Source organism: Antechinus flavipes, chromosome 5 (genome assembly GCF_016432865.1).
Source record: "Antechinus flavipes isolate AdamAnt ecotype Samford, QLD, Australia chromosome 5, AdamAnt_v2, whole genome shotgun sequence".
NCBI classification, from domain to species: Eukaryota; Metazoa; Chordata; class Mammalia; order Dasyuromorphia; family Dasyuridae; genus Antechinus; species Antechinus flavipes.
In genome coordinates this window covers 94,205,108-94,228,259 of record NC_067402.1, presented here as the reverse complement: position 1 = coordinate 94,228,259, position 23,152 = coordinate 94,205,108, and the positions used below count along the sequence as shown (strand labels likewise).

The window sequence follows — 23,152 nt, the reverse complement described above, 5'->3', positions numbered from 1 at the left end:
AATTTGTTGTCTCCTCTCTCTGCTGAGAAATCCATCTATAAAAACCAGCATGACTCTTTTTTTGTTTTTCCAATTACATGTAAAGATAGTTTTCAATTCATTTTTATAAGACTTTATATTCTAAATTTTTCTTCCTTTCTCTGTTACCTCTCCTTTGCCCAAAACAGCAAGCAATCTGATATAGGTTAAACATGTGCAATCCTTTTAAATATATTTCCACATTTGTCGTGTTGTGCAAGAAAAGGTAGACCAAAAGGGGAAAAAAAGCTATTCATGAGAAAGAAAAAGCAAGCAAATAAAAAGATGAAAATATTATACTTCACTCCAAGTTCAGTCTCCATAGTTCTGTCTCTGGATGCAGATGACATTTCCCATCCCAAATCTATTGGAATTGCCTTGAATCACCTCACTGTTGAAAAGAGCCAAGTCTGTCACAGTTAATTATCACATAATTTTGTTGTTGCTGTTTACAATGTGCTTTTGATTCTACTCACTTCACATAGCATCAGTTCATATAAGTCTTTCTAGGTTTTTCTGACATCCAGGTTTTATTGATCCTTTTTTATAGAACAAGAATATAATTTATTCAGCCATTTCTCAATTGATGTGCATCCACTCAAGTTCCAGTTCTTTGGTTCCAGTTCTTTGCTATTACAAAAATCACTGCTACAAACATTCTTGCACATAAGGTTCTTTCCCATCTTTTATGGATCAAAAGGTATGCACAGTTCTATGGTCCTTTCAGAAGAGTTCCAAATTGTTCTCCAGAATGAAAGATGGGATTATTTCACAACTCCACCAACAATGCATTAAGTTTTCCTTCATCCTCTCCAATATTTATCATTATCTTTTCTTGTCATTTTAGCTAAACTAAGAGGTGTGAAATGACATCTCAGAGTTGTCTTAATTTGCATTTCTCTTATCAACAATTATTTAGAGCATTTTTTCATTTGTTTCTAATTGGATTTAATTTCTTCATCTGAATTGTCTATTCATATCCTTTTCCATTTATCAACTGGAAAATCAGCATTCATTTTTCTAATAATTTTTTCTCTCTCCCTTTCTTTCCCTTCTCACCCCCCAAGACAGCAAGCAATCTGATACAAGTTATATATGTACAATCATATTAGCATATTTGCATATTAGTCATAATTGTGAAAAAAAATCATCATGACCCCACATGAGGAAAAGTTGTATAATGACTGGAAAGCTGCTCTCAAAGCCAAGAAAGCCTGGATTCTTGTTTTGCCTTTTTTACATACTGACCCTGAGCAAGTCCATTCATTTTTCACTACTCTAGACAACTCTCTAAGACTCTAAATTGTGGAGAAGTTGACAGCTGGTTTATGGAATTATAGAATTGGAATTTTGGATTAAGAATAAGAATTCACTTGGAGTTTAGAATAATAACTCTCTATTTTTGCTGGAAAAAAAAACTGGAAAATCATATGGCAGAAACTATGCATAGACCAAGACCTCACACCCTATACCAAGTTAAGGTTAAAATAGATCTGTGATTTAAACATCAAAGATGATAATATAAGTAAATTAGGGGAGCAAGAGATAGTTTATCTATTATATCTTTGGAGAAGGGAGTACTTTATGATCAAATAAGAAATAAAGAACATTATAAAATGTAAAGTGGATAATTTTGATTACATTAAGTTAAAAAGTTTTTGCACAAACAAAAGCAACGCAGCCAAGATGAGAACAAGCAGAAAAATAGAAAACAATTTTTGTGGTCACTGTTTCTGATAAAGGCCTCATTTCTAAAATACAAAGAGAACTAAGTTTGGTTTAGAGGAACACAAGTTATTCCCCAATCAATAAAGAGTCAAAAGATATGAACAGACAATTTTCAGATAAAGAAATCAAAGTCATCTATAGTCATATAAAAATGCTCTAAATCACTATTGATTAGAGAAATGCAAATTTAAAACAACTCTGAAGTACCACCTTACACACTTCAGACTATCTAAGATGATGGGAAAACATAATGATAAATGTGGAAGGTGAGGTAGCAAAACTGAGACAGTTTTGCATTGTTGGTGAAGTTGTAAACTAATCTAGTCATTCTGGAGATCAATTTGGAACTATGGTCAAAGGGTAGTTAACCTACATATACTGTTTGACTAAATTTTCCACATAAGAGTTCCCTACCATGTTATATCCAAATTATGAGATTACTGTAGTCACTGACTATTGTGTTTTGTGTACCTAACTTAGTACATTGATCCACCAATCTATTAGCCAGTATCAAATTGATAACTAGCATGACCCTTTAAAAACTTTTTTTGACCCTATGCAGACCACATCTTTCTTTCAGAGTCATAATTAATACAACTCACGAGCTATATGGCCCTTTGTCCTAGAGTGCCAGTTGTCTATTTGCTTTCTGTAATGATCATTTTTCCAACCTGTTCTAATGTTCTCTTCACTGTTACCCTTCCTGTAATTTCCTCCAGGCTTTTATTGCTTGATAACGTTTATGTAAATCCCACTTGCACCAGAACCATCAAGGTATGAAGGTCAGAATAGAACTCCTCCTGAAGGCAAGGCGGGGATCTGCATCTGTGATCAAAATGTCTTCTGAACCTCTACCACATTAACAATGTTTGCACTTGATGAAAATGTTTTGAATTATTGTCTTCTTTATTGCTCTGCGGTAGGTTGAGAGGCATATGAGATATAAGATATCATTTTACATATTTTTAAATTTTTATAAGACATTTGAACCAGTAAAAAAAATAGCTTTAAAAGTTCTCTTCAAGCAAGATAGCTCTCACACATATTAAAATAAAATAAAAAATGAACTAAAATAAATGCAACAACAGAGATAAAAGGAGTCAGTCATTTGTTTACATTCATATCAGCAAAATTATAAGGGGAGAGATATACTTATCAGCAGTGTTGCTAGTAACATGGAAGGATTCCTATCAAGATAACCCCTCCAAAAAGGAATTCCTTGAAATCCTCCAAATGTTCCTCTTCCCAGATTACTTTGCATCAATTATATTAGAAGAACAGTTATGTGGCACAATGGATAGAGTGCTAGGCTTAGCTTCCTGATTTCAAATCTGGCTTCTAATACCCACCAGTTTTATCACCCTGAGCAAATCACTTAACTCTATTGCCTCATTTTCCTCCTCTATAAAATGAGCTGAAAAAGGAAACGTCAAACAATTCTAGTATATCTACCAGGAAAATGCCAGAAAAGTTCACAATGAGTTGGAAATGACCAAACAACCACAAAAATTACACAGATGCCTTGTAATGCTAATAAGGTTTTTAATGAAATATATAGCAATACGAAAGACATTGGGGCAATTAGCCAACAAAGAAAGCAAAATAAACCAAAGATAAGTATAGTTAATTTGATTGGATCTGGAATTACATACATTATAGGAAGCATCCACCCAAGGAAGAATTCCCCTCAAATAATACAAATTGATACTTTTTTTTGCAATTTACTCTTAAGAATTCGCCTGGAACACTGATAATTTAAGGGTCTTGTCTAGGATCTCAAAACCATTCTGTTGTAGAGAACCCTGGTCTTCTTGAATTTGAGGTTAGCTCTGTAGTATACAACTTTGCCAGGCTTCTCTTTATATATTCTATATCAAGATGGCATAGTAGATAGAGCTTAGGGCTGGAATCACGAAGATCTGACTTCAAATGTGGCCTCAGACACTTTCTAGCTGTGGGACCTTGGACAAGTCATTTAAACCTGTTGTCTCAGTTTCCTTATCTGTACAATGAACTGGAGAAGGAAATGGCAAAACATTCCAATATTTTTGTCAAGAAAATCCCCAACATTTCAAGATTTCGACATTTCGACATTTCCCTTGTAATGCTATATACTTGTGAATCTTGGAATACAAGAATAATGGAAGAAACAAAAGTATAAGAAACCCAAATGAAATGGAAAAATGCATGTTCTCAATACACACCAAGAAGTAGCCTGAATATATATATTCTTGATAATGGATATCAATTTAAATGGGTGATAGAATCCTAAATTTAGATAGAGCAGCTTTCCTTCATAGTTTTAAAGATTGAAAGTTACGGAAGACTTCAGAAGCCATTTAGTCTAATCCCCTCATTTCAGCTGAGATGTAACAAAAAAGAGACAGAGAGAGTGCCACTGATACCCCAAGATATTTTTTTAATTGAAATTGATCCTTTATTATTTCTTAGAAAAATGACAGTAATTACTAATATAAGAAGATATAGAAGTTTACAGTTTGCATTTACAGTAAAATATACATTTGCAATAGGGGATATATCTTGCTCTTTGGTGATAATTGTGTCTATGTATTATCTCTATATTGTTTCATGTGATAAGATAAGGAAATCTGCCTTATTATACTTAAGAAATTACATCTTTCAGACTCTTATTAGACTCTCTTTAGACAACTCAGAATTTTTGCAGTCTTGTAATATCACTATGTATAAAAAAAGAAAGACTAATATTAATCCTGTAATTTTTATATAAAATGCCAAAAAAGCCTAAAATAATTTTCTTAAATGCTGCCACTAGAGAATATTCCTTTTTTTAGTTTCTAAGGAAGATATATTGAGACAACCATATAAATAATGAGAGAGAAGAGTGTTGTCTCATTTTTTTAAAAAAACAAATATTGTGTTGGTAAATAAGCTGGCTCAATGATAATAAATACGTTCATAATTTTGAGTATATGTGTGCTTTTGTGACTTTTTAATCTAATAAAAGATATGTATATTTATATACATATATATGTACATGTATATATGAAAATTCTACCAGGAATGATTTAATTTTAGTTGCTCTATGTCTTTATAAAAGAATGAGTCTTCTTTTATGTTTGCATATGAATTAAAATTGAGGCAGGATCACAGATTTTAGTTCCTTTGAATTTGCTAATTCTTATCTCTAGAGGTTTTTCTTTTCCTAAAAAGTTATTTCTAGATAATTATTATCACTAAGGAACTTAATCTGTCAGACTCTCTTGCTAATATTCTTTACAATAGGGGCTGCTTCAGTAAATAGAAACTAAGTTAATCAGAAAAATTAAATACTAGGAGAGGTTGATTATTTGGGGATTTTCTTCCAGGGTGACAAATGTTATCTCTATCATGAGCAAAAATCTTTTATTTAGCATACAGAAAAAATAGAACTCAATATGGTAAAATCTTGATAGTGGGTCCCCACTTTGAGTTTGTTTAAGGAAATAAATTGCTGCTGTTCACTGTACTTTTTAAATAGATGGGGCTGACAGTGAGACCAGTGAACATCAACATAAAAGGAATGTCCATCACACACTTCTATCTAATTAGTGCAATATCTAACTGTTATTTTCAATTGGATGTTTTGTATTACATCAAGCATTTCATATAAAAATGGTTGATCAACACAAGAAAGGCTTTCTTCTCTCAAGTTAGCTTGTTAAAACTAAGAGTTAAATCCCCTTAGGGTTACTGTTAAAAGAAAATGAAAGGTCTCAGTAATGAGAGAAAAGAAAGATACATAAAAATGATTACCAGAAAATATTAAATATTTTACCTTAGGATTTAGTGTGATTTTCAATAGAATATTTATATTTTAACACATGAATTTAAGCACATGGGTGCTAAAATAATTATTCTCTTCAGACATGCCACTGAAAAAATTCAAAACTACTTCCATAATTTGGGGGTAGGATCCCTTCTTATATGCAGAGGGAATGTTTTCACTTACCAAAAAGTTTCATTATTTTTCTTATGAAATTATTATCATTTTACAATACAAACACATTGACAAGATTTAATAACACTGATTTCTATAAACACTCTGTGATTTATAGCCTAGAATCTTGCCAATTAGAATTCTTCCCAATTTTAAGTTGAATTTCCTAATCAACAATCCTTAGAATCATTCAGTTTATTTTCATTATACTTTTTAAGCTTTTTAAAAGCTCTTACATTTTACTATTTAAAATATTACTTATATTTTATTATACCTGAGTAAGAAGACCTAAGTAATTCTACCATTCCAAACAATCTCTTATGATTGCTTTTCTTACAAAGCATTTCTAAACATAAACCAAGTTTTATGAAGCTTGAGTCCATAGAGTTGTCTAGTGGGGTATAACTCAGAAGACTGCAGTTCATATAAATGTTATATGTGAGTGCTTAAATGCATTTTGGTGGTGATGATAGATTTTGATGGAAAAAGGATTGGAGGAGGGGAATGGGATGTCAGGGAAATAGCAATAATGGGACAGATTATTTTAAACAAATATGTGTTTGATAAAATCTAATAATTCTATTCTTAGGATGGTTATGGAACTTTTAAAAATGGCCATCATTACAGTCAAATTTAGATACACCCAGATTTCAATTAGTTTCTAATTTCTGTTTGAAATACAGAGTGTCAACACTCTTTTGCAGTGAATAAAAAGTCTTTATGATATTGAGATGAACTACAGTTAACTGATATACAGAAAATATGTAGTTTTTATTGTGGGGAGGGAGGAAGGAAGATTATCTTATACCAGAATTGATACAAATCCATTCACTAATTTTGGCATTATTATAAACAAAATTACCAACCTCATAGTGGAATGAAATATGAATAAACATGTTTTTTTCTTCCTAGAAAAAGCTAATATACGTTTGGAAAAAATAAATCTCATATTATTTTAGAGGTAGATGAGCTCCCATTGTTTATAGTTTCCTTTTCATAGTCATCCTTGATTTGTCATCCATCTTTGAGCTAGAATGGGGAACATAAAAATAATCAACACTTTCTACCACCTGCAGCACATCATCTGAATTTTTACTTCATTTCCTTAGCTTTTTGTGTTCCCTGCAGAGGATCCATCTGCTTCCCATGCCTTATTTCCCTACATGTGATTACAGCCACTTATACCACCTGAGTTGCATACATAGATGGTATTATGGAGTATCTAGAGACTTAAACAGCCTGACAGAGTGAGATGGAAGCACAGAGCCATTCTAATGTCAGAAGCAGGGCAACCTAGAGATGTTCTTGGTAGATTTATTTTGAGTGGAAGAATCTGGCAACAAAAACTAACAAATTAAATCCTGTCAGGGGCATTATGAAGTATTAAAATGACTTTTAAGAATGACAAAAATATTTCTTGTGTTACAGATCCATATGCTTAATTTAGAAAAAAACATTTGAATATTTTTGTCAAATTTACAAATAATTTTTAAAGTTACATTTTCTTTTCTTTGTACAATGGATGTGTTCCTAAAAGGGCAGCCCTTTGGCAGAGTGGATGGAGTACTAGACCTGGAGTCAGGAAGACCTGAGTTCAAATGTAGCCTCTGACACTGATGAACTGTATGACCCTGGACATATCACTAACTCTTGTTCACCTCACTTTCTCTTTTAAAATGAACTGGGGAAAGAAATGATAAATCACTCCCATATCCCTATCAAGAAAACCTTCAAATGTGGTCACAGATAGGCAATGAAATGACTAAATAATAACAAAAATTCTCCTAAAATTCATTTAAAATTAATTTTTAGGAAATCAAATCATATCTTGAATATAGTAGAGAAATATACTGTTTTAAAGTAATTAAATCTTATCAGCCCATTTGCCATTTCCCATACATGACATTCAATCCCCTATTCCCCACCACCAACTTTCCTCCCACAACTAGAGTTCTCTTATTTCTTCTACCTATTAGATTCTCTATATTTCTTTAATTCTTAACTAAAGTTCAACATTCTGCATTTAGATTTTTCTGATCCTACAATTGATAGTAACGTCTGCACTTTCCTGAAAATTATTTTTCTATACTTGATATATATTTTCTTCTCTGTGTACATGTTGTTTCCCCTAATAGAATATAATCTGGAGGACCAGGACTCTTTTGTTTAGCTCTTTGTATATCCTCAGCATCTATCAGGGTGTCTGGCACATGGTGGATACCCAAGATATTTGTGTTTAAAAATGAGTGAATGAAAATTATTCCTTTAGTAAAATAAATAATTCACTTATAAAATGGATAAAAATCCCTTATCAATCCAACATTTATAAAGTTAGGTTTTTATTGCTCAGGTTTGTTTATATTAAAATCCATTTATATTTGGTAACACCCAGAGTGAGTCTATTTGAAACCTGAATCAAGGTCAATCTATCAGTCATTTCTTATCATAGCAATCAAAGTTATGACAAAGTGTGTGTATGATGACTCTAAGGAAGAATTCACCTGAGGATAAGTAATGTATTATTTTTGTTAACATTTTATTTCTGGGTGATTTCAGTAAGCTTCCTGAAAAAGAACCAGGAGAAAATTACAAGCTTCTGAATGTGATTATATTTGTTTAAATTTAAAAGTTTAAATATACATAATTATGTTTTAAGATATATAATGAAATATACATATAACATATAGATCCCTTCAAGGGAATTGTTAGTTAATAATGGTACTATATAATGTAACATGGAACAAATATTTTGAACAAATCTTCTAAGACAAAAGGAAGAAGGAAGAGTCTTTGAAGCAAAAATCTGCAATGTCACTCAGAGGATAGAAAATTGTGGGCTGGAAGCTATTTCTAACAGGAAGGAAATATAGTTGCCCTATGTAAGTTAATGGAACCTTAATTCACCTAAAGGCAAACCTCAATGTTAGAACATAAATGACACTTCGATTACTGTCAGAATTCTGTCAGAAGATAAGAGGAGAGAGTTAAGTAACGCAGCTGCTGGTTTTGTTTGTTTTTTTATATGACCAGGGAGCCAAGGGAAATTCAAGTTGAATTGAGAAGAGATGTAAGATGCCACCAGAAATAGTACATAAATGTTGTTATTAATGCAATTGATGCTAATAAGGGATTGTCTCTGTTTCCTTAGAGCCAGACAGGGCTTTATAAGTCATGTTTAATTCATATTAGAGGAGGCTCTAAATGAAACTCCTAGGTTCGGGGGAAAGAAAGAAAAGGAATTAAGGAAAAGGACTTCTCTCAGTCTTAATTACAGTTAGGAGTGGATGCAGCTGGGTATCAATTGCTGAGGATGCTTGCTGCAATTGGACTTATCAGCCATATAGTCAGTTCACAGGATTCTGCTGGTCTTCAGAGTTTGGCTGAAAAAAAGAGGTAGTGGTGGGGAAATAATAACTCTTCAAAAAGTATTGCAACACCTAGTTTAAAAAAAAGATTTCCATCTTTCCTGGGGATCATGGGTATATCAAGAGCTGTTGTGAGACTCAAATGAGATAATAATTGTAAAGTACTTAGCAGGATGGGTGGCTCATAGTATATATATATATATATATATATATATATATATAATATATATATATATATTATATATATATATATATATATATGTGTGTGTGTGTGTGTGTGTGTGTGTGTGTGTGTGTGTGTGTGTGTATAAATGTTAGCTAAATAGTAGTAGTAGCAGCAGCAGTTATAGTATTAGTAGCAGCAGCAGCACAAACAGCAGCAACTTTTTCAGATCATATTTAAATCTGTGTCCTTTGATTCAAATCTCAGAGATCTTTCTCTTTTTCCATGCTTTTTCTTCCTAATTACTGCTTCAGATATTTCAGTTCTTGTCACTTCTACAAAAGACTACTTCACAGGACACTAATATGTTGTTGGTGAAGTTGTGAAATGATCTAACCATTCTGGAGAACAATCTGGAACTATGCCCAAAGGGCTATCATACTGTGTATACATTTGACCCAGCAGTGCCTTTATTGGGTCTGTATCCCAAGAAAAAATCATAAATGAGAGGAAAACAACCCACATGTGCAAACATGTTTGTAGCAGCTCTTTTGTGGTAGCAAAGAATTGGAAAAGTAATGGATGCTGATCAGTTGGGGAATGGCTGAATAAGTTGTGGTACATGAAGAAAATGGAATGTTATTTTTCTATAAAAAATGATGAACAAGCTGATTATAGAAAGACCTAGAAAGATTTACATGAATTGATACTGAGAGAAACAATTAGAACCAGGAATACACTGTACACAATAAGAAGAATGTGAAATGATCATCTGTGAAAGGCTTGGTCCTTCTAAGTAGTTCAGTGATCCAAAGCAATCCCAATAGACTTTGGACAGAAAATGCCATCTGCATCCAGAAAAAAGAACTAAGGAGACTGACTCTAAATCAATACATGCTATGTCCACTCCTTTTTTCTGTTTTTTGTCTCTCCCATAGTTTTTCCATTTTGCTCTGATTTTTCTCTCCCAATATAATACATAAAACAATATGTATTAAAAGTAAACTAATAACAAAGATCAATTCATCCCTTTGTTTATTGGTTATGATTTTATGAAGATAAGGAATTTGCACATATATATATGTAAGCGAGTATGTATGTGTACACCTATACATACATATGTGTGTATGGGGTTATGATGTACTAAGTAAGGGCAGTAAATACTGGGTTCCTATCTCTGTTTTCATAAGCAGGGAATAGTTTAATATAGGTTAATCAAAACAGGTTAATGTAGGTTAATAAAAAACAGGCCTGGAGTGGATGATTTCAAAAGAGTATAGTTTTAAAAGTGCTTAAAAAGAGTTTAAATATAGAGTTAAGAAACTAGGTAGGAAAAGTGATAAGTATACAGCATTAGACCTGTGTAATGGTTTTCTTGGAAATGTTCCATTAGCAAAGCCCCAGGCTGCTTTGAAGACAACAAAGTTAATATGGAGTGATTTTCTATTATTTTCATATATTTTTCTTTGGTAAATATTTCTTCTTCATTTTATATATTAATTAGCATTGCAGATGTCTGGTGGATTCATTTATTTTTTTCTTGCTATTTACTTGTTACTTTCTACCACATATGATGACAAGTTTATAAACACCTTATGCTTTGCTTATAAACAAGAATATTGTATCTTTAATTTAGGAAATATGTCTATTTGTTTCACCCTAATCAAGAAGTGGCCAAGTTTAGGCTGTTCATTTTCAGCTACCTAAACTGCTGCTATATACTAACACCTGGTGGCAGTGAAACCAAGGAGGTATAATGAAATTCAGAGCCTCTCATTTACAAAAGCTCAGATAAGAAGTCAGAAACTTTTAAACAAATTTAAAAAGTGTTGTTTATGATGTTGCAACTTCTGTTGCTGATCAAGTGGGAGACTATTAATATTATATCTAAGAGAAGGAATAATCTCATATATAGTGAATGTTATCTGAGTATAAATGTGCATAAATGGCTATTTTTTACATCTACCTAGCAAGTTAAAACAGAACGTTTTGAGTTTGAATTCTTTCTGAGGCATTTAATATCTTTGTAACCTAGGGCAAGTCCGTTAAATTCTTTCAGTCTCAGTTTCTTCATTTATAATTTGGAAAGGATGGCACCAATTAGTTAACTTGCATTGCTTAAGCATTAGACAGGCACTGAGAATGAGAAGATAAAAATAAAAGGTTTTGCCTTCAAAGATCTTAATGAATAAGCATTTATTAACCACCAACTTTGGGCCAAATACTATGTTTTAGATGCTGGGAATAGGATGAGAGGTAAAAGATAGTGCCTGTCCTCAAAGAGTTTGCAGTCTATTGAAGAACAAATCACTACATATGAACAAGCTATAGACAAGATAAATGGAAAGCAGCAGAGGCAAGGTATTGGGATTCAGAGAAACTAGGAAAGTCTTCCTTAGCTTGAACTTGAAGGAAGCAAGGAGATGGAGATAAGGATAGAGAGAATTCCAGGCATAAGGGACATAAAATAACTAAAATCTAAAGGTAGAGTATCTTGTTCAGGGAACTTCAAGGAAATTGGATTGAAGAATATTTGGTGATGTATGAGATAGTCAAAAGACTGGAAAAGTGGAAGTGACAGGTTGTGAAGGGTTTTGAATTCCAGAAGATTTTCTATTAGATTCTGTAGATGATAAAAAGCCTCTTAAAGCTTTTGAGTAAATGAATGACATGGTTGGACAGATCCTTCAGAAAAGTTACATTGGTAGCTGAATGGAGGATGGCCAATCTATTAAGGAAGATAACATGTAAATGGATTAGTATATACAGAATAAAAAAGAGACAATTTGGAAGGGCAAGAGCACTAGTAGCTAAGAGTGCAGTAACTCCTTTCTGTGGAAGGTACTGATTTATCTGAGTTTTAAAGAAAAAAAATTCTAAGACATAGGTATGATGAGAGATTGTGTTCCAGATATTCTCAGGAATAGCTAGTAAAAAGGCATGAATGTGAGAGTAAGTGTCATGTGTGATGAAGAACAAGAAGGTCAGTCTGTATTATAGTGTAGGAAATAAAAATATAAAACATAACTAGAAAATTAGGCTGGTGATTTGTTTTAAGGACTTTATAGGTCAGATAGAGGAATTTGGAACAGATCATATAGGTAGTAGGCAGTATATTGAAAGACATTGAGTAATATGGCAAGACCTATACATAGAGACAGGTATTCATATATTTAAATTTTATATGCATTATATTGTGTTATGGAACTACTTGTTTTATCCCATAAATTAAAAATAAAATGAATTTAAAATAAGAGATCCCTAAGAATTATTATCATATGAATAAGGAGCAGTGAGTAAGCAAAGAGCCAGTCTTTGTCTTCACAGAGGGAAAAAAAAGCCCTAATAGAGCTTCCTAAAAGTAGGTTGTATTGCTAGGGATTCCATTGGTTGGTATCTGATCAAATAATCTTCTTATGCTCATGACCCCACATGAGGAAAAGTTGTATGACTGGAAAGCTGCTCTCAAAGCCAAGAAAGCCTGGATTCTTGCCTTTCTTACATACTGACCCTGAGCAAGTCTATTCATTTTTCACTACTCTAGACAACTCTCTAAGACTCTAAATTGTGGAGAAGTTGACAGCTGGTTTATGGAATTTTCCACATAAGAGTTCCCTACCATGGGTTTGTCTCTTTCTCTAATCCATTTAATCACAGATCTAAGGCCCAGAAGGGACCATGAAGATCTTCTAGTCCATCTCCCCCCTCATTTTTACAGATGAGGAAACTGCAAAGCCCAGAGATGTTAAATGACTAATTCAGGAATATGTAGTAAGAAATGTTAGAGACAACATCAGAACCTCTCCTTACTCTGGACTCAGTGCCTTTTCCAGATATGTCAAGACATTATAGATGAGACTATTTCTAGGGTACAGGTTGGCAACTAGTACATGACATCTGAATAATCATGCCATATTCTTTAATTCTTTGAAAATTCAGTAGTAAATTCAGAAATGGTCAGAGGTCAAATTATCCTCCAAAATCTTGACTCCCCTAGTGACACTATGCACCTGAATATACTCTTCCAGGATATGCCATTTAAAAATCTTTCATTATATCTCATTTTTACTTGCTAGTTTACTTTATCCATATTTTCAAATCGGTCAGACATTAGGAATTCATAGCCAAGACCTTATCCTTTTTCAGCAGGTTCTATTAACAACAGGGAATTGCCCTAGGAGTCCAGATAGCCCATGGAGAGCAAACTAACACATACTGGGCTAAAGCAATACCTAGTGCACATTTAAAAACTGACTGGGGGAGTGCTAAGGCATTAGCAGATGAACTTGTAGCAACAATCTTATGGATATCTCACAGCTCATTGCTTCCCATTTCCATGACTATTTCCTTCACTGAGATCTATAGCTCCAAATACTTGTTATTTTGTAAGCTCCTATTTGATCTCTAATCTCCCACGCTTTTCATTTAGAACTGTCTTTTCCTCTTTGGCTTCCTGATCAGAAGGGCTTTTACTTCAAGGCAAAAGAAATTCTCTTCAGACCCTAATGGACCATCTCTACCCCAACACGCTGGGTTCTCTCTGTTTAATGGTCTCTCCAGTAGTGACATCAGAGGGATTTTATAGAGTACCCTATCAATAGCCCTTAATATGGCATATATTGTATTTTAAAGTGCCTATTATGCTACTTTGCACATGAAGTACTATTGTTCAATGAGCAAATGAATAAAGTCAATCTTAAGTATTCTGAATTTAACAAGGGCTGGAAACTCAACCTTAATTTACTCTATTGTTGAGTTTTAGTCTTGATAGGCCACTGAGACAACCCAGGTCAGGGATTATGCAGTATCCCATCTGTGAACTATAAGATAAATTTATGCTCTTTAGAAACACATTGTCAGCCTGAGTTACATATGCGTTAGCAGCCAAATATTTTAACAGCTTCTTGGCATTAGTCTCAAAAAAGCTTGTTTCCTTTGCATCTTACTGGATAATTGTTTTTCTCAGACAGTATAAAACAAAGATCTTTTTGTTGCCAACCCATCAAATTTCATTAAGTTCTATACATTGTTCTGGAATTGTTTTATATATTGTTAATCACTGTTCAGAAGTAGAGCCCATCTTAAAATAGATTGAAAAATCTTTGAGGACAGTTCAATAAATAGGTTGAAAAATATGATATAGCTGATTTATATGAACATGTGTATAGAAATAAAAATCATCAAATATACATGTGTATATTCACATTACATTTACTACATAGGTAAAATAAACATATGTGATGTCACATACTGTACATAGAGAGAGAAAGAGGAGGGGGAAGTTCAGCAAATGGATAGAAATCTGGCCTTGGAACTTCTGACACATACTATCCTTGTGCTTCTGGGCAAATCATTCAACCTCTCCATGTTTTAGCTAAATCACAAAGACTTTAGTCACAGATAAAGTGCTGAGCTTCATTGGTAAATGGAATTTCCTTACTTGGCGGTTAATATAATAAGAAACTGGAAAGATAAAGTCTCATCTTGTAGTTGAAAATTTTAAATATCAGACTAAGAAATCTCAGCAGGTTAAAAAGAAAACAAAGATTCTATTCAATTACTGGATGTAACCCAGCATAGGACTGGACCATAGAGAATAATATCCATAATTTTTGTGTCAAACCACAGTTTCCATCACAAAATATGTTGCTCTTGGAGAAATTCATATACTTATATGGCAATAGGATAAGAAAATTCTTATTATCCTTATTTAGCAGATAACATGAAATTTACCCTGGATCATCATTTAGTGACAAAAATTGCCCCCTAGTGAGGAAAATGACAAACAAGCAATGGAAGTATTAAATTTCTGTTTTCTTAACAACATAATTCTTCTCTCTCAAATTCATAAGGAATAATAGATTTAGCACTTATTATATGGTGTGTTGCTGATGATTTATTTGATGAATTTTTTTTAAATGATGGAGCTATCCCGACTCATACTTTGATGTTTTGACATTTCAAAATATTATTCATTATTTATCTATAAGTGTACTTACTCCAAAGACTCAGAGAAAGCAATATAATGATGCTCTCAAGGTCTGTCTTAAAAATCTTAAAATTGGCTTTATGACATGGGATACACTGGCATAGGACATCCGAGAATGGCATGCTCTCATTAGAGAGTGTGCTGTGCTCTATGAGGAAAACAAAAGTGAATTAGCTCAGAAGAAACACAGGGTACACAAAATTAGAAAAGCCACTCCAAATGTTCATAGGAACTATTTGTGTCATGTTGGTCTAATCAGCCACCATAATAGTTACTCAACTCTAACATAGTGATATCTTTTTGGTGCTCTTTGAGAATAAAGGATAGCAACCTAATCTATTCTGCTTAAATGCAACCCCTCCATGCCCTAATATATAGTCTTCATGAATTGTGACTAAAAACATTTTTTAAACTCACCAAATCATAGTAGCCTTCTGGCAAAAGTCATTATGAGCCCAGGCTCATGCTTAGATGACAGGTACAAAATATGTCACTGAAGCCTAATATCACCCCAAACTTATTTTCTGCTGGTATAATCTTCAAACTCCAAGTCACCTTCTTTGCACAGAGAAGCATTTGATTAGGATTTTAATGGAAGAATCTGATTCATCAACACAAAAAATAATAAGGCCCAAAGCAAATTTCCAACATAAAATTAAAAGAAAAAATAATGAAATATCTTTTTTTCCCTCCAATTCTTGGACTTGATCCTTTTAACAAACTATCATAAATGGTAAATATATATATATATATGTAATCTGCAAAGTTAGATTCATAGCATTTATTAAGGCATAATGCAATGATGGTTACGATTTATAGATCTTCCTAAAAACATATTTTGGTAGAAGCTGACTATATCAGATTCATTCTCACCCACATTAATCAAATGTCTTTATCTGTTTAAAAATGCATTTTTTGTAATACATCTTTCCTTGGTAATTCAGGATTTTAAATCAGCAAAAACATGCCTTAGTGATGTTTTTATATAAGGAATATGGTCCAAATATAAAGGAAATAAGGAAATTAAGATGATAGATTTGGGAATTGAAACTAGAAAAGTTAAATGATTTGGATGAGTTCATACAGTTGACCAGTGGAATACAATGCCAGTTGAATGATATCTTTGTAGAGTCCTTTGCATGCTAACTGGAGGATAGCTTGATTAAAAAGTACATTTGAGAAATAATAATAAGAAATCATCTAACAAAGAGGCTGGGATTTGTCTTCCAAAGTAGATATCCTTCAAATAAATTGCTAGAAGCAAAATCTGTTCCTTTTAACCTGTAATTTCCACTGGGTCACAAATTATTCTAATTTGGTCACCATAATAGCTTTCTATGATCAGGCTCTTTCTGTTTTGTTTTGGTTTTTTGTCATTTTTTAAAAAGTTGAGCTTTGCTCCTAGGGCACATAGATTCACCCTCCCAAACTTCTTGTGCTGGGGGCCAAGGGCCTGATTACTGGCTTTTTGCACTGGGACTTGAGATGCTGGCAGCTTGCCCACCATGCCCGATCTTGTCACATCTGTTGTTCTGCGCTTCCTTTGCTCACAATTTGCCTTCTGTGTTGGACTTAACAGCCTCACGGCTGACCTGCTGTGCCCCTGGCCTGCTGAGCCAGGACCAAGGGACTTTAGTTATTAATCTGTACTGTAGCTAAGAGAGCTGCTGCTGGCTTGCCCATACCCCATAAGCACTGGATTATACTACCCTTTTCCCCAAGCGGGACAGAACTTTCCTGATTCTTCTAATTCTTTCTAATTTATCTTAAGCTGAAAAAGTGTTCACACACACACACACACACCCATGTATATATATGCACCTATATGTGTATGTATATATGTATGCATGTGTATGTATGGTTTGGTTTTCCTTTCCCCACATGCCTTCCTACAAAACTTCTTGATATCTTTTAGGTATGACTTTAACCCCATTCATCTGTGAAACTCCTCTGAAAAAGGAGAGAGTACAATGTATTGAAGTACTGAAACATTGTTTGAGTACTTCAATACACTGTACTCTCCTCTTCTAAATTCATAACACATTGACAAGCAAAACATGCTCTCTCCTCAGTTTTAGCTATTCATGGAAAATGGCACCATAGATTTGGAACTGGAAGGAATGATAAAAGATAGAAAGGATGGCAGAAAATCCAATTTTCCCATCTCTCCTAAGAAAACCAAGGTACAAATAACAGCTAAACAACTTGCTTACAGTCACATAGAGAGCAAAATGATAAAGCTGGGACTCAAGGCCAGGTCCTTTATGCCTAAACCCAGTATTTTTTATTTGTCTACAAAATGACAGCTCCTTAACGCCTGACATATATATTATGAATGTGTGTATATATACATTTGATAATATTTGTTGATAAATATTTGTTGAATGAATTGCATTTGTTCAATGAATTTATTGAACGAAAACAAGTAGATAATACGGAACAGGTAATATCATATCCTGATAATGTGGGGACCAAACCCCTTTCTGCCTGAATTATTTGCAACTGCCTAATGCTTACAATATGCACATTTCTGGATAGTCATTTCCACTTCCCACTTTGTAAAAATTCAACTGAAAAGGAGAAAGGTTTAGTTATATTTGATTCTTGCTAACCTCAGCTAACACAACTGTTCCAACTAGCTAATCTTTTTTTTTTCCCTGACATTTGAAGAATTATATGAATTCTAACAACCCATTGTCTTTGTCATTCTCTGCCCCCACAGAAGATAAAGTGTGGTCAACTGTAAATCATGACTTGCAGAAGCAAACTCCTGTGGTCGGCTATGGCCCAGAAAAATACTCAGTGGTACAGCTCAATTACAGTGCCTCCATGGATCAAATCACGGCCATCACCAGCAGTGCAGAGTATTGTGAGCAGTTCGTCTCCTATTCTTGCAAGATGTCAAGGCTGTTGAACACCCCAGGTAGGCTGAGAATGGAATGTCACTTTTAATTACTCTCTCAGCTGGTGTCTGGAATTACCTAAACAATGCAACAGGTGCAGGTACCCAGTTCATCCTTCCAAAGGCTGGGTTTAAATGTGCAGACAGTAGTAAATGAATGAAACAAAATCTCTTGTTTTTCCAGGGAATTAGATGAACACTACATGATTCTTGATTTGATGGGCTTGCATTATTCATAGACTTATTTTCTTTTGTTTGTATTCTTTTCTGAGGCCTAGGAGAAGGGTTTTTGGCAAAAGATGTATTGGGCTTATTATAAACTTATAGATAAGTTAGTTGAAGCTGCAACTTTTGCTTCCTTTAAAATAAAAGAAAAATCATGTTAATTCTGAGTCTACTAATGTTTTGAGCCTCTAGAAATTTATCATTATCCATACTTTCTCTGATTAGTGATATGTTTGTTATCATGTATCCCACTAGGAATTCTAGTGCCAAGGGAAGATTTATTTTGGAGAAGAGACAGTCTAAGATATCAGAAGTCCTCCCCTTATTTTACTTTGCAAGTCCCCTATGAATGGATCCACAAGTCCAACAGGAGTTTGAGTTCAGAGAACAGTCTGTTTTGGTTAGGTACAATTCTGCTTAGAAATAGAATAGTACCTCCAACAGGGGAACCTGTTGTACCTGTATGTCTATACCTGTGATTGATGATTCCTCACTTGCTGGAAGTCAGTAGCAGAAGGAAGCAACCAGCATTAGACACAGTGGTGAGGGGAATGCAGTTACTAGATGGTATAGTAGAAATAAAACTCTTGGCAATGGTGGACTGAAGTCAGACAAAGGAGTAAGGATACTCATGGCATAGTGGCAAACATATTGGAAAACTATGAAACATGGAATTTACAGACCAGAAAAGTTATTCTGCCTTTCCTTCAGATGTTCGTAAGCTAGTACAAAGCCCCATTCATCTACACTAATTATAATTTTGGCCAGTGCACAGATGTATATTTTGGGTAAATGTCTATGGGTACTTGCTTGGGAACAAGCGATGGCTTTCTTCTGGGAGACATCAAATAAAACTGTAGTTAAAATGATGTGATAAAATAGGTTTGATCTATTTGGAAATAAGATTAGAGAGAGAAAAAAGTACTGTGCATATATGTTTTTGCTGCTTCTTCTTTGGTGGTGGCCATTGTTGATGGCTGTTTTTCATGAGATGTTGGATCCAAATGAACTTTACATATAGAGTGCTCATAAAGGGATTAGAAGAACAAGTGGTTAACTGTGGAATTTGAGAGAACCACACTGACTCCATCTTGTAACTCACTTCTGGAGCTAACTCAGTTCCCTTCCTATTTGATTATGGGTCTAGTCCAATTTCTATCTTGTGAGAAAATTTTATTCAGTTGTGGGAATTGTGTGTGTGTGTATGTGTGTGTGTGTGTGTGTGTGTGTGTGTGTGTATGGAGGGGAGAGTACTATATTATTAAAAGCTAGTCCTGCATGTCTGGGAAGCTGGACCATCTCTATCTGTTGCCTAGAGACCCATAATTAAAGAACTACATTATGCTAACCAGAAACCAAGTCAGATTAGAAGATAGATGCAAGAAGTCTTTTTTACAATTAGACATCTTAAGCAACCTTAATCTGAAAACTGGCCTCATAATGGTCAGTCAATTATTGTTTCTATCTTACTTTGATTGAATACAGATAATTGAAGGGGAGTAGCAAACCTATTTTTCTGATTTCAGGGAATTTTCTTCTCCTAACTTTCTTCAAACTAGAAAGCAGATTATCTAATTTTGCATCCTGGTTAATTATTTTCTTTTAATTAGTTGACCTTATTTGATTAATAGAATTTAATTCACAAAAATCTGTTTCCTCCTAGGTTTGGGGTCTAAAGTCAAAACTGAGTAGATTTAGTCCCAATTTGTTAGATAATTGGCAAGAATTGCTTCATAAATCGATATGTTCAGTAGCTTCAATCTGTTTCCTCAATCATTTCATCTTCTACTCAGCACATTTAAGGCTTTCCTTCTAGTGGGATAAAAACTGAACTCAACTAATGAAAGGATTTTAATTCAGGAAACATTTAACCATGCTGACTACATGCAAGAGATCTGGGTTAAGTGCATAGGAGTTTCAGAATAGCAATAGAGGAAAAAGCCAGTTACCACACCACACACTGGTTTAAAGTGATTCATCAAGATAGGGTAGAATGAAGTAGTAGGGGAAAGACTAAACTTGGGATCAGGAATATATGGACTTGCACCATAGACATTTACTAACTATATGACTCTGGGCAAGTCATTTAAACTCTTCATCTCTGATTTTTTAGTGTGTAAAACAAAGATATTCAATTCTGTGACCTCCAAAGTCTTTTTTGTCTCTAAATCTCTAATCCTGTGATATCACAGTCTTGTTGATCTGTTCACTTATCTGAATTAGTATAAAAGGCTGTCAAGCTTAAGAGTTTCAAGGAAAATATATCTTAGTTCTCAGTGTGTACTTTATACAAGGTATGAATGCAATTGAGATCAACCATCAAGGAGTCACTCATAGTCTATTTGTTCGGGAGATATACACAAAAATAGTATGCCATTTCTTTAAAATTGTGTTGATACAAAATGGAGAAGTATATTTTGATAAATAGATCCAAAAAACACTTGCTATTTCCTGATAATAGAAATTCAGCTGGACCTGGGATTTATAATCCAATTTGGATTATATGTATATATATTATGTGAATGTGTGTGTATGTTTATGTGTATGCACACACATATATATGTGTGTGTGTGTGTGTATATATATATATATACAGAGAGAGAGAGAGAAGAGAGAGAGAGAGAGAGAGAGAGAGAGAGAGAGGAGTAGGAGAGAGAAATATTAACAATATAGCTTGCTTGTTGTGTGGTCAGCCATATGTAGATGTTGGCGTGGCTAGAACCAGAGCCTCAATATCCTGGGTTCTAGGGAGCACTTTTCTCTTGATACCCTATTGTCTCCATTTCTTTCTCTTTATTCCATTTTCTCTTTCAAACTCTTCTCGCTGACCATGCTAGCATGTAAAATGACATAGAACAAACTATGAGATTTTATCTGCCAGGGACGTTGTATAAGAAAAACTAGAACATTAAACTAAAGGGATGAAACTCTCGTTGCTGCCATGTTTTATGTCAAATGGCAGGTATGTTTGAGGGCAAGTGTTCAGGTTCCAGTTCTCTCTGAAACCATAAAATTACAAACCATAGGTGATTGTTTATCTGCCTAAATAAAGGTTGAATCTGAACTTATACATTATATTCTATGCAAACTTATTCTATGCCTCTCATTCTCATTCTTGAGATCACACTGTTTTTGCTTCTTTTTCTTTTAGATTGTCTTGACCCCTGGGTAATTTTTGAAAGGAAAAGTATTGGTTGTCCCAGAAAGTTTTCATATACTGTAGTATCATGTGTGTGTCAAAATAAGGAAGAATATAGTTTAATAAAAATATCTAATTTTCTTTTTAAAAGAGCTAATGGATGTTATATATATATTTTTTTCTTTTCCTTTCCTTCTTGGTAACACTAATTTTAAAATATCCATTTACTTGCACTTAACTAAAATGGAATTATACTGCAACTTCAGCAGAAGTACATGTGACATGTCTTTGAATATAAAATGAATTCATTATAATCATTGAAATAAAAATGAATATCAAATGAGCTTGTAATAGCAAGTAAATGCAATAGCATTTAAAATGTTATTCTTTATTTTGAGGGTCATTTGGTGCCATATAGTTCCTAATAATATAATAAGACTTTTAGTTAGTATTTGTACATCTCACTTCAGTTTTGATGAACATTCCATTATAATTTTCAATTAATTAAACATAAAAGTACTCATTGTTGCTGTTCTTCAACTTTTTTCAGTGTTGTGATATATGATTTGCTATTCTATTGTGAAACATTTCCATGGTTATTGTTTTTCCTTCACAAGTATAGTATGGAGTCTATACTGGGAAGATTTAACAATTTAGAACCATATTTCATTAATTGTCTGTCAACACTAATTTTGCAAATTAGAAAATTGAGAGTGAACTATTTGTTGAAGGACACAAAATGTATTTGGCCTTTCAGCTAAGGTTTTCTGAATCCATCTCATTATACTGTCTCCTGAATATGTTAGATACTTCTTGTTACTCTATTGAATACTTTACAAAGGTCTTCATATAGAACTTTCCTGGTTTAATTATAAAAGATTTGCAAAATTTTAAACAAAAGGACAAACAGAAACTGTTTGTTTGCAGTGATGTTTTATGTGCTATGATTAGCGAATGAAATTAGTTGTGGGTGCAACTATCTAAGAATAAGTAACTATACCTTTCCAGACAGAGAAATCTTTTGATGGCCACTCATAAAACAACAACAACAACAACAACAAAACAAACAAACAAACAAAAAAACCTTAAATGTCAGCCCAATTTGTTTTTGATGTTGTTGATCACTCATTTAGATGTGTCTTACTCTTTATAACTCCATGGACTGCTATCCATGTTTTTTTTTGTTGTTGTTGTTTTTTTTTTTTTTTTTTTTTTTTTTTTTTTTTTTTTTTTTTTTTTTTTTGGAAAGATCAACTGCAATGCATTTCCTTTTCCAGTGGCAAAAAAAAAAAAAAAAAAAAAGTTAAGTGACTTGTTCAAACTCATATAGCTTGAAAGTATCTAAGGCTGGATTTGAACTGGATTATTACTGACTCTAAGCCCAGTTCTCTATCTACTATGCTTCCTCAATTTCCCTGTCAACTCACTTTAGAAGAAGTTAATTGGGGGGGGGAGGGGCAGCTAGGTGGTACAGTGGATAGAGCACCAGCCCGAAAGTCAGGAAGACCGGAGTTCAAATCTGGCCTCGGACACTTAACACTTCCTAGTTGTGTGACTCCGGGCAAGTCACTTAACCCCAATTGCCTCAGCAAAAAAGAAAATAAGAAGTTAATTGGGATTCCAAATTTGAAATTATCTGAATTTGCAAAATTCACAGTATACAAA

At 33.6% G+C, this 23,152-nt stretch overlaps 1 protein-coding gene across 1 annotated transcript in view; it reads left to right on the top strand.

Moving 5' to 3' along the window:
* The window catches only part of CNTNAP2 (contactin associated protein 2), a 2,126,697-nt gene that overhangs the window by 1,206,516 nt on the left and 897,029 nt on the right, over positions 1 to 23,152 (top strand). Inside the window, exon 13 of the mRNA XM_051962375.1 lies at positions 17,944 to 18,144. Coding sequence (XP_051818335.1) covers positions 17,944 to 18,144 — 201 coding nt within the window. The remainder of the gene's footprint in view (positions 1 to 17,943; positions 18,145 to 23,152) is intronic.